The sequence below is a fragment of the Prunus mume genome, linkage group LG3 (genome assembly GCF_029339155.1).
Source record: "Prunus mume cultivar Tortuosa linkage group LG3, ASM2933915v1, whole genome shotgun sequence".
In the NCBI taxonomy this organism is placed as follows: Eukaryota; Viridiplantae; Streptophyta; class Magnoliopsida; order Rosales; family Rosaceae; genus Prunus; species Prunus mume.
In genome coordinates, this window is record NC_142700.1 from 4,199,751 (window position 1) to 4,211,087 (window position 11,337).

Below are 11,337 nucleotides of genomic sequence, written 5' to 3' on the forward strand. Positions count from 1 at the left end.
TCGTAGAAAGCAGACTAATAACACAGAAAATTTAAGTGAGTGGCAAAAAACGTGCCGAAAAATTCCTTGTCGGTACGTGTCATCAAAGCTATGAGGAAGTTGTAGATATTTAAGCGGGCCGTGAAAACACCAGATAATTTTCATGAGTCATCGAGTGGGTATATATCCGACGACGTGTAGGGCCCAGGGGTGGGCTTCGAACGTACATAGGTCGACGTGGCCCCACAAATTTTCCACACGGTGTATGGGATGCCAACGCAATGATGGATTTTGACACGTCATCAAATGCCTTCGCACGCGGGAGTAAGAGGCGCGTGAGGCGAAGTTTGAACAATGAGCCAGTTGGCATTACTGGGTAGTCTACTGGCCAACCTTATCTTCTTCTTTAATTTTTGAGTTTTTTATTTCCTAAAATATATAAAAACAATATTTTTATTCATTTTGCTCCTCCGAAAAGAGGGAAGCAAAGCATTGTTATATTGTATGGGCGGAGAGAGAGAGAGAGAGATTGCAAGTGACTCTTGGGCATTCAGAGAAGACCAAACCAAACCCTAGATTTCTTTTCTGCTGATTTCAGCAATAATTCATTTTTTTATTTCGATTTTCAGATCCAATCTGTACCTGGGAAAGATTCAAAATTTGTTCTTTGAAAGCTCTGAAAGGTATCATTTTTTCGTTCTTTTTTGTTGTTTTTATCTTATGAAAATATGATGATCATTGCGTTCAATTCAGGCTCAAGTCTATATCTTTTTTAGGTTATAAATTGGACATGCGATTTTATGCTGTATTGCAGTTTTTGGTATATGGGAATGGTATTAAGTATTGGTCATTTGCAATGTTTGAATCTAGTTTAGGTATTGGAATGAATGCTTTGATGATACGGACCTGCTTATTTTGCTATAAATTGGTTCTTGGTCTCTGTAACGATGCCTGTTTATTTCATGTTATTACAGATCCTGCTCAATTATAGTCATTCCAAGAGGCAAGGAATCTTGGGTCTGGTTTATATTCTGAGATCTTGTCTAAGAATTTTGAGTGGATTGGGGAAACCCAAATAGAAGTTATTCAAGATGATGTCCAAATCGTATACCAATCTTTTAGATCTAGCTTCTGGAAACTTTCCAATAATGGGTCGGGAAAGAAGGCGACTTCCTCGTGTAATGACAGTTGCCGGAGTTATATCGGAGCTTGATGATGATCAGGCCAATAGCGTGTCTTCGGATGTTCCATCCTCGGTTATGCAGGACCGTATAATTATAGTTGCCAATCAGCTCCCTGTAAAAGCTAAGCGTAGACCTGACAATAAAGGATGGAGTTTTAGTTGGGACGAGGACTCATTGCTATTGCAGTTAAAGGATGGTCTACCCGAAGAGATGGAGGTTTTATATGTAGGTTCTTTGAATGTTGAAGTGGATTCAAATGAGCAAGATGATGTATCACAGCTCCTGTTGGATAGGTTCAAGTGTGTTCCAGCCTTTTTGCCTCATGACATTTTGTCCAAGTTCTATCATGGGTTTTGCAAGCAGCATTTGTGGCCTTTGTTTCATTACATGCTTCCGTTCTCAGCAAATCATGGTGGGCGGTTTGATCGGTCTTTGTGGGAGGCATATGTGGCTGCAAATAAAATTTTCTCGCAAAGGGTGATCGAGGTAATAAATCCAGAGGATGACTATGTCTGGATTCATGATTACCATTTAATGGTGCTGCCTACCTTCTTGAGGAGGAGGTTCAATAGATTAAGAATGGGTTTTTTTCTTCACAGCCCATTTCCTTCTTCAGAAATATATAGAACTTTACCAGTCAGGGAAGAGATTCTAAAAGCACTTCTAAATTCGGACCTTATTGGTTTCCACACTTTTGATTATGCTCGACATTTCTTGTCTTGTTGTAGTCGGATGTTGGGTTTGGAGTATCAGTCAAAAAGGGGTTATATTGGGTTGGATTATTTTGGAAGGACAGTTGGGATAAAGATCATGCCTGTTGGGATTCACATGGGGCAGATTGAGTCAGTGTTGAGACTTGCAGATAAGGAGTGGAGGGTAGAAGAGCTTAAACAACAGTTTGAAGGAAAGACTGTGCTGCTTGGTGTTGATGATATGGATATCTTTAAAGGTGTCAACTTGAAGCTCTTGGCAATGGAACAGATGCTGAAGCAGCACCCAAAGTGGCAGGGAAGAGCAGTTCTGATACAGATAGCAAATCCTGCTAGGGGAAGAGGGAAAGATCTTGAGGAAACACAGGCTGAAATACAGGCAAGCATCAAAAGAATTAATGAAAAATTTGGTCAGCCTGGTTATGAACCTATTGTATTCATCGATAGACCAGTCTCTCTTAGTGAACGAGTTGCATATTACACCATTGCTGAGTGTGTAGTGGTCACGGCTGTGAGAGATGGGATGAATCTTATTCCATATGAGTACATTGTGTGCAGGCAAGGAAATTCTGTATCAGAATCTAATTCAGAATTCAGTGGACCCAAGAAGAGCATGCTCATAGTATCCGAGTTTATTGGATGTTCCCCTTCACTGAGTGGTGCAATTCGGGTTAACCCATGGAATATTGAATCAACGGCTGAGGCTATGAACGAGGCAATTTCAATGGTTGAACCTGAAAAGCAGTTGCGCCATGAAAAGCATTATAGGTATGTTAGTACACATGATGTGGCATACTGGTCACGAAGCGTTTTCCAAGATATGGAGAGAACATGCAAAGACCATTTCAGAAGACGTTGCTGGGGTATTGGTTTGGGCTTTGGTTTCAGGGTTATAGCACTTGATCCTAACTTCAGAAAGCTGTCTATTGATGCCATTCAGTCTGCTTATTTGAGATCCAAACGTAGGGCTATACTGTTAGATTATGATGGTACTGTGATGCCTCAAACATCTATAAATAAGAGCCCAAGCCAAGAGGTCATCTCTCTCATAAATACACTTTGTGGTGATGTTAAAAACACTGTTTTTGTGGTCAGCGGAAGAGGGAGGGATAGTTTAAGCAAGTGGTTTTCTCCTTGCAAGAAACTTGGAATTGCTGCTGAACATGGTTATTTTGTGAGGTATATCCATTATCTATTTGTCCTTTACGATTATCCTTGCTTTTGTTTGCTCAAGTATGAATTGTGTTTTATTATGTGGTATGCAGACACTCCTTTCTTTTGTTTGCTTAAATATGAAGTTTGTTTTTCAGGTGGTCTGCGGACAAGGATTGGGAAATTTGTGGGCAGAGCAATGATTTTGGATGGATACAGATAGCAGAACCAGTTATGAAACTCTACACCGAAGCCACTGATGGTTCTTCCATTGAAACCAAGGAGAGTGCCTTGGTTTGGCACCATCGAGATGCAGATCCTGGTTTTGGATCCAGCCAGGCTAAAGAGTTGTTGGACCATCTAGAAAGTGTGCTAGCAAATGAACCAGTTGCTGCCAAGAGTGGTCAGTATATTGTAGAAGTAAAGCCACAGGTGAATATCTTAACTCACTTCCCATTTTTAACTCTCCAGGTGAATGCAAATTTTTGTCCACTTGGTGGATACTATTATATACTAGGATCTTCATCATTAGCATTACCTATTTGTATATCGTCTCAGTAAAAACTCCAATTCTTGATATACTAGGATGTTCACCATTAGCACTACCTATTCCTAATTCATCGCAGAAAAAGCTCCAATTTCCATTCTTTCTTTCTTTTTTGGGGTGAGGGGTGAGGGGTGGAAGGGTACTTTACCAAATCATAAAATTATTCTTAGGACTCATAGCTTTGTGCGATTAAGCTACCTTGGCATTTGGCAAGTCTACGGTACAAACATACTCAGTTCAAAAACTCTGAGAATTTGTATGTAATCACTTGCCAATGATGGTATGAAGGTCGGCCGTCAATGAGATGGGAATTCTTGGCCACGCCTTTTTCAATCATAATCAAGTAACTTTGAGGAATTTCAAGACAATAGCATGCCTGTTTTTTTTTTTTCTTTTTCTTTTGGCTTTGGTAATGTGGGTTTTGACTACAAATAGCCTCATGAGAAAGATTTTAAAAGGTTAAGTTGTAAGGGTATGGCAATGCTTGACATTAGCTCATGAGAGAAATCTCATGGAGAAGCCATGGTAGTAAGCTTGACTGACAATTTTGCAGACAAATAGTTTGCTTGCTGATGATAAAAGACTATGGAATTCTTGCAAACAAATAGATTTTGTAAAGTGCATATGATGATTGAATCCTACTTTTACTTGTGACTTTTAGGGAGTCAGTAAAGGCGTGGTCGCTGAAAAGATCTTCACGTCAATGCACGAGACTGGAAAGCAGGCTGATTTTGTACTGTGCGTTGGTGACGATAGATCTGATGAGGATATGTTTGAGATTATTGGCAATGCAATGACAAATGGTGTCCTCTCCTCTAATACCAGTGTTTTTGCATGCACTGTTGGACAGAAACCCAGTAAAGCAAAGTACTACTTGGATGACCCCAGTGATGTCATAACAATGCTTGACGCTCTTGCAGAAGCTTCAGACTCTCCGCCCTCCTCAGATGGCGAACCAGCTTCCCCGTGAAATCTTCCTCCATGACTTTGTTAAGACTCCAGTGTCTTCTTCTTTAAGCCGATGATGATGAATCACATGCTGGACGTTGATTGAAAGAAACAAATCATTTTCAGCTATTTGGATGTGAATTGTTGGAGGACGACTTCATGACCTTTTTGACTGATGATTTGCGGCCAGTTCAAAAACATCGGGAGCTCTGATCTTCTGTGATATAAACCATCAATGCAGAATGTGGATTATAGTGGGGGCTTGGTAAAAAACAGAACTTAAATCAGCTCATACTGAGGATTTGATGGAACCAACAATGTGACATGAACAAATTCAATTGTTACATCACATATACGCGCAGGTTGACAAGTCTGACGAAGGTGCAGGCTACGTGTATTCTAGAAACATTAGATTTTGTTACTGGTGGGGAGATGGCATTCTGGTAGCAACAGGAGGCGTCTGCTGGTCAATCAAATCTCCATTGAAACAGTATACTGGTTTTTCTTTTTCTGGAGTGAATTTTCTTTGCCATTTGTTTCTTGGATCAAATCCTTTGCTTATTGAATCTGTAAATTATATAGCAATATTTGCAAGAAATGATCACGTTTTCAAAGAAGAGCCAAGTAGTGCACCTTTCAGATCACTGGTAATTGAAAGGAGCATTCTTCAAGTCTAACCAATGAAGAAGCAAATGTTTACATGAAAAAAGTTATGCGTTTGTTGCTCTTGGAGAGAGTTTTAACATGCATGGGTTAAACAAAGATATACAGTCAAGTATATTTTGAGGTTCAAAATTAAAATGCAAGGTAGAGAGTTCTAACAAGGAGAAAAACAATATTTAATAGGTTGGAGAAGGGACTTGGGACTGGACCAGAAAAACTTTCCTAGGTCCGTTTTATTGACGCTTTCTTTATGTTTCTCTCATCATGTCGCTTATAGAAAGTAGGAGAAAGATAAGTAGAAGGGGACAATACAACCCGGGTAGGAAAGTATTTCTTGACCCGGACAATTACAAACAAACAACCAACAGGACTGCCTTGCAGTTTGCATTGAGAATCACATCGCTAGTTTCCAGAGCCGCTTCACGGTTTTACAACTTCATAGCCCAAGTACCACCCCAACATTATCTCTCCAAGTATGACCCCATATCTTATTTGCCTTCTAACACACAAGTGAATAAATTCCACCATGGGAAACAGAAACAGTGTTTCTTAGTTGCCAAAAGTTTGAGTATGTGGCAAAGGAATTGATTGCTGGCAATTGCGACCTCTAGATCTAGACGCACACAAATGCTGAACTGAGTCAGCTATGCTGTCTTGCAAGGCAAAGGCCCGTGAACCATGCTCAGACTCAGACCCTATGAAGCCTGATAATATTGGCACAATGGGACAGTAAAACAAAAGGATGATCGCCAATTATAGAGGCCTACATTGGTGCTATAAATCAGAAACGCACCAAACAACCGAAGATCCTCGTCCTGCCAACACTACCTTAAGCAGATACATACAAATGTGTACAAAAAGGTTGTTCAAAGCCCTACAGGCAAGGCAATGATGTTGCATACAATTATTTCATCTAAATCACGGAATTTCATGGAAGTTGAATAACCTATTCTGTTGGAGAAGAACATCACGGGTATAACTATGTTTTTCTATCTCAATCAATTACATTCCGTCACGTGAAAAAGTCATCACACGTGACGGAACATAATTGATTGAGAATAGTAAAACAATGTTATCCTGTGATATAAAGGTTTTTCTCATTCTATAGGATGTAATAATTACATTAAGCATTTATCAATCGAAAACAGTTGCAGAAAAATATGAATTGAAGGTTTTGCCCCCAAACCCATTTACTTGATTTCAAGATTAAGACAGAAAACCCCTCTGGTCCACACAACCCAACTGGCCTCTCTCCTCCATTACCATGATCCAAATCCAGATCATATTTTCTCTGCGCCACTTTCACATGTAGTTCAGGATGCCATTGCTGACATTGCTCCTATTACCACAGTCTCACTTTTAACATCTACCATGCCCCAAGAGAAACACAACACCACAATCCAGTAACCACATAAAATATGCTTTAGTTCTTCAAGTGAAAACTGAGCAAATATTATTATATTATATATAGCAAGGAAGACATTTAATTTTGTATACATTTCTGCTACAACCTAAACCTACCACTTTGGACCCACATTACATCCAATGGCTCTGCATTATTTACATTTCCTATCACCATCCGATCTTAAATTCTTCAATCCAAGACCCAAAACCAGCCATCACCATCCGATTGTAAATACTTGAATCCAAACTGTCTAAGTTCCAAAACAAAGTACCATTCACACCGGAGAGTGCAAATTAATCATCGGCTCGCCGGAGCAGTCACTGGAGACAAGTAAACCTGGCTCTGTATCACCGTCTTCCCAATCTTGAACCCTGGCACAACTGTGAAACTCACTGAAGGCTCTGTATCGACATCGTTCGGAGTCACAGACTCCATGTACACCTCTGAAAATCTGGAGCCTTTCTTGACCTGAAAGATGGAAACTTGTTGACCAAAGGAGAATGCCAAGCAATGCAAAAGCCAAACCCGCATCGACATTTCTGCAAACGCCGCAAAAAATGCAGAGTCTGGAACCCCACCGGTGCTTAGGAGCTTTCTCTGGTTTAAATTCCCAAAAAGAGAACACTCCATCTTTGCGTGAACGAGTTGAAGGTACTTGGCCCGGGTAAACTTACAAAACGATGAACTTGGGTTCTGGGCAAGAAAGTTTTTTGAATTTACTGATATGAGTTTCTTGAATTTCTCAAAAAAGAGAAGCTGGGTTTTGTTGTTAAGGGGCAAAGACTCACTGGGTAGCCCAAAGTTTGGGTTGTTGAAGCCTTCAAGCATGGTTTTGCTCACAAATGATTCGAACGCAAAGCAACTATGGCTCTGTTTCGCGAAAATAGAGTCTGGCTCGATGAATTTGATGGCTGTGTCGAGATCCCAGTTTGCAGATTCCATTTCACGGATCATCAGCCTCACGAAGCTCCTTATGGATCTTAAAGTGTGTTGCTGAAACTGAACAAAATGTGTTGGGTTGAGCACCGAAAGCCGAAGATTTTCGAACATGGACAGAGACAGAGAGCCACTTGCGTTTAGCTTGTTTTCCAAGGACTTGTTGAATGAGACACAATCTTCAAGCTTTTTTTGGAGAGAATAAATGTCTGTGCCCTTGTGTTCAGCTTCAGACTCCAATTTCTTGATGGTGATCTCATAGGTCTTCATTAGCCCCTGCTGCTCTTGAATCTCTGCAAGCATTAGAGTGACCTGGGGTGAGAGATCGAGCTCTTTCTTCAAAAAGCTGCGTTTCAATTCTGATATGGCTTTGAGCTCGTCGACGACGGACTGATCAGCCATCTGAATAGCTTCGTTGTTGTATGGATTTTGGGCCATTTGGAGCTCTGCATAGGCAGCTTTGATGGAAGTGATGCCAGCAAAGAGCTTGGCCAGCAGAGCTTCCATGACAGCTCTGTTTCTGGCTTTGAATTCTTCTTCCTTCTTGTCCAAATGCCTATGCTTTTCGAAATGTTCACGGTCCTCCTTGACTTTGGCCTGAGATGTGAGAAGGCAAATGCCATTGTTGGATGCAATTTTGCTGGTTGCGCTTCTGAGGTTGATGACCTTGTGGAAAGTCCTAGCCAATTTGCTCTGCTTGTTGTTGTTGCTGTTGAAGGCTGATTTGGGTCTCATGGTATCCATCTGAAAACAGTGAAAACTCAGATGATCAATATGATGAAAAGAGTGAAACTTGTTGGAGGCATAAACTTAACTTGAGGGGGTTTGGGGGTTTGTGGGTTTGTGGGGATAAAGGAAATAAAAAGTGTTCGAAAGAGAGTGAATTTAATGGGAAAGCAAAGCGCAAACTTTGACTATAAGATTAGGAAGGAGGCTGCAGATAGAGAGGGGTGAGAAAAAGTTGGGATTTTTAAAGCGCGGGAAAAAGAGTGCAGTTACTGAGAAAACAGAACAAGTACTATCAATCAGATCAGAAAATAGAAAACTCATGTATATAAAACCTTTTATTTTTTTGGTTTTGGTGGGGATTTACAATGGTGGTGGTATACAGAGGGATGATGATGGGAGTGATTGATGGCTACCATCTACTCATGGACCCTACCTTGTTGCATGCAAGCAACATCCATTGGAGCACCAGAAGACCCAGAACTTGTAGTGTTTCACTATTGGTCAACATGATTAACGACCTTAACATTACACATAGATGCTGAATGAATCATGATGATGATGATGAACCAGGAATGTATGTAGATGCCAAAATGTGACATGTACGTAAGCTGAAAATGATAGCTCTCTTATTATTATCATGAATTCAAAATTCAAAATGTTGTTTACTAATTTTGGTGAGAAACAACGTTTAGCCAACTGTCAGACCAATTATAATGCATGCGACAAACCTCAGCATACGCATGTTCTTGTATAAACATACAGTTGTTAAAAATAATATGAAATTTAGGGCAGTGAACTTCACTGTTGGTTGGTCAACGTACACTCCACAGTTGGGGATTGTCTTGTAATCAGCTGGAGCTAATCACAGTTTTTACTCTGCCTTTAGCCTCTGGGCTTTTACGTAGTTTGCAACTTGTTAATTATGGCTACTGTTTTTGACGCAGCAAGATGATAAAGAAGTAGGGAGATCAAACGATAACCCTAAAGTAATACGTCGGAATACACAAGGAAAATGAGTAAAACCTCAAATTGTATTGATTGATAATAAGAAAGATAGTTTATAGACACACTAATGCATCTCTTTTATACATATGAAATCCTAAACACACTAGAAAACCTAATCGAAGCAAAAACTAAAATAACAAAACTTTCCCAAAATATTCTGAAACTTTAAATGTTGAAAAGTGAAAGCAGATAGAATTAAGCTAAAAATGGCCATATCACAGCAAAACGGTGAGTTGCACTCGTCTCACTGTTTCTTCGAAACGGCAAATCAATTATGCAAATTGCGTCGTTTTGTGATTTTGTTATTTGTTGGATATTTGTTGAAAAAACATTGAAATTGTTTTGAAATTTACTCTAATTTTTCCGCTTTTGGACAGGCATGGTTCCGAATATTAATTAATTAATCTACGTATTTGTAGTGTGGGACCAGAGAGATAATTTCTCCATTTCCAAAAGAGACAGAGCCGAAAGAAGATTGTGATGACATATCAGTCCTGACTGGCTGACTCCCGAGATTGTGGGCACCACACTTCATTCGGTACACCCTTGCTTAAAATTTTTAATAATTGATTTCTTGTCATAAATAAGTTTAGAATCTAACACAGATGTGGTGTGGGTTATGTTACGCCGGTTAGTTAATCTAGTGCGTCCGTTTTTTTTCGTATTCGAGTTCAATTTCTTTTTTTGTATATTAGAGTAGTTTAGAATATTACTCCGCTAAAAAGAAAGTTTAAAATCTGAATTTGACCTCTTTTTCACATTAATCTAAGATCATTTGAGATAAAAATTCATAAGGTAGGTAGGACACATTGCATTTGCAAATTTTGCATGTCAATTTAATGGACCAACATGGATTTAATTCAACTCCATTTTAGTTAAGGGTTTCAATCTTGCTTTAATAGCTGGAGGCGTGATCATGTCCCACAAGGCCTACATGTTCAGTGGACCATATCCAAACTATAATATACATATATATATTCAAGAGACGATGTAGATAAGATAGTGGACAAGACAATGGATATGTTTCAAAATTCAAATTAGTGGCCTTCGACATTATTTGGTTTATTTGGTTTGTAGACAAAAATATTCTCCACAAACAAAAAGCTTAAGGTTTGATTATATAAAATTGAGACCCATCCCTACACAAGAAAAAAAGGCAGCGTAGGCATAGAAAACTACGAAAATTTGACCCATAACCCAACACATCCACTTGACTTAGGGACAATGGTGTGTTGGATTTCCATGTTTTATGATAAGAAGAAGAAGGAAAAAAACACCATAAAAAAAAAGGGTAGAAAATTAAACAAACCATCATTGAAAGGATTCAATTGATCCAGATGCATTGTATTCATTTACAAATTCGAAGATGATACGTTATGAACGGTCCCAGCTCAAGATATGAAATATGAACTTTTAATGATATAGACGTTAAGCCTACGTCTTCTTTCTTTTCTTGTGTTATGTCTGACTAACAAAATCATGGTTTATGTATTAGATTGTGCACGTCCATGATCATGGCAATGTGTATTTAATTGAGATATATAATGAGTCTTCATTAAAAGATAAACCTTGTAATACACTAAAGTTAACGTTATAATTAATTATGGGACTAAAAGCCAGAAGAACCCCTCCTCCAAGTAATTCCAACACACCAAAGTGGCAACAAAATTAATTCCATGCATTATTATTATTGTTTCTTAATCTTTGCATGGCAGACAAAATTGCTTGTTTCTTGAAATACAACATTATTTTGTCATATATTTTATCTACTATATCTATCTAATCTAGTAGGTAGCCACAAATCTATAAGCCTATGTGACATATAATTCCTTCTTTTTTTATCTCTTTCTTTTTTGGCATGGGAATTTAGTGTATCATTACGCGGACTCAACGGCATTATATCTTTAGCTTCCCTTCTCTTCTATCTGTTTAGGACACAATAATATTTTGTGTAAACTGATCTTCTAATTCCTCTTTTTGGGCATGGGCATGGCCATTTTGAAAATGAAACAAATCATCATGAGCAGATCCTTTCTCTGGTAATCATTTAATTGTACTGAATTATTTGCATGCGATTAG

General features: G+C 38.9%; 2 protein-coding genes across 2 annotated transcripts; one reads left to right on the top strand and one right to left on the bottom strand.

The window, feature by feature from the left end:
- Window positions 1-429: 429 nt before the first annotated feature.
- Window positions 430-5,137, top strand: LOC103324895 (putative alpha,alpha-trehalose-phosphate synthase [UDP-forming] 7). The gene is made up of 4 exons (XM_008227007.2): window positions 430-662; window positions 954-3,052; window positions 3,184-3,457; window positions 4,234-5,137. Exons 2-4 carry the CDS (start codon window positions 1,071-1,073, stop codon window positions 4,540-4,542), a joined length of 2,565 nt encoding a protein of 854 aa, XP_008225229.2. The 5' UTR covers window positions 430-662; window positions 954-1,070; the 3' UTR covers window positions 4,543-5,137.
- A 1,489-nt stretch (window positions 5,138-6,626) lies between these two features.
- UNE1 (intracellular protein transporter, putative (DUF641)) lies at window positions 6,627-8,572 on the bottom strand. The gene has a single exon (XM_008227008.2). The coding sequence runs from the start codon at window positions 8,266-8,268 to the stop codon at window positions 6,886-6,888; it is 1,383 nt and encodes a 460-aa protein (XP_008225230.2). The 5' UTR covers window positions 8,269-8,572; the 3' UTR covers window positions 6,627-6,885.
- Between the last annotated feature and the right edge of the window lie 2,765 nt (window positions 8,573-11,337).

What these genes read in the sequence shown, in the direction of transcription:
- LOC103324895 (XM_008227007.2), top strand. Translation starts at nt 1,071, where the DNA reads ATGATGTCCAAATCGTATACCAATCTTTTAGATCTAGCTTCTGGAAAC. An exon ending in GAACATGGTTATTTTGTGAG is followed by an intron (nt 3,053 to 3,183) that starts GTATATCCATTA and finishes TTTGTTTTTCAG; the next exon opens with GTGGTCTGCGGACAAGGATT. An exon ending in TTGTAGAAGTAAAGCCACAG is followed by an intron (nt 3,458 to 4,233) that starts GTGAATATCTTA and finishes TGTGACTTTTAG; the next exon opens with GGAGTCAGTAAAGGCGTGGT.
- UNE1 (XM_008227008.2), bottom strand. Translation starts at nt 8,268, where the DNA reads ATGGATACCATGAGACCCAAATCAGCCTTCAACAGCAACAACAACAAG.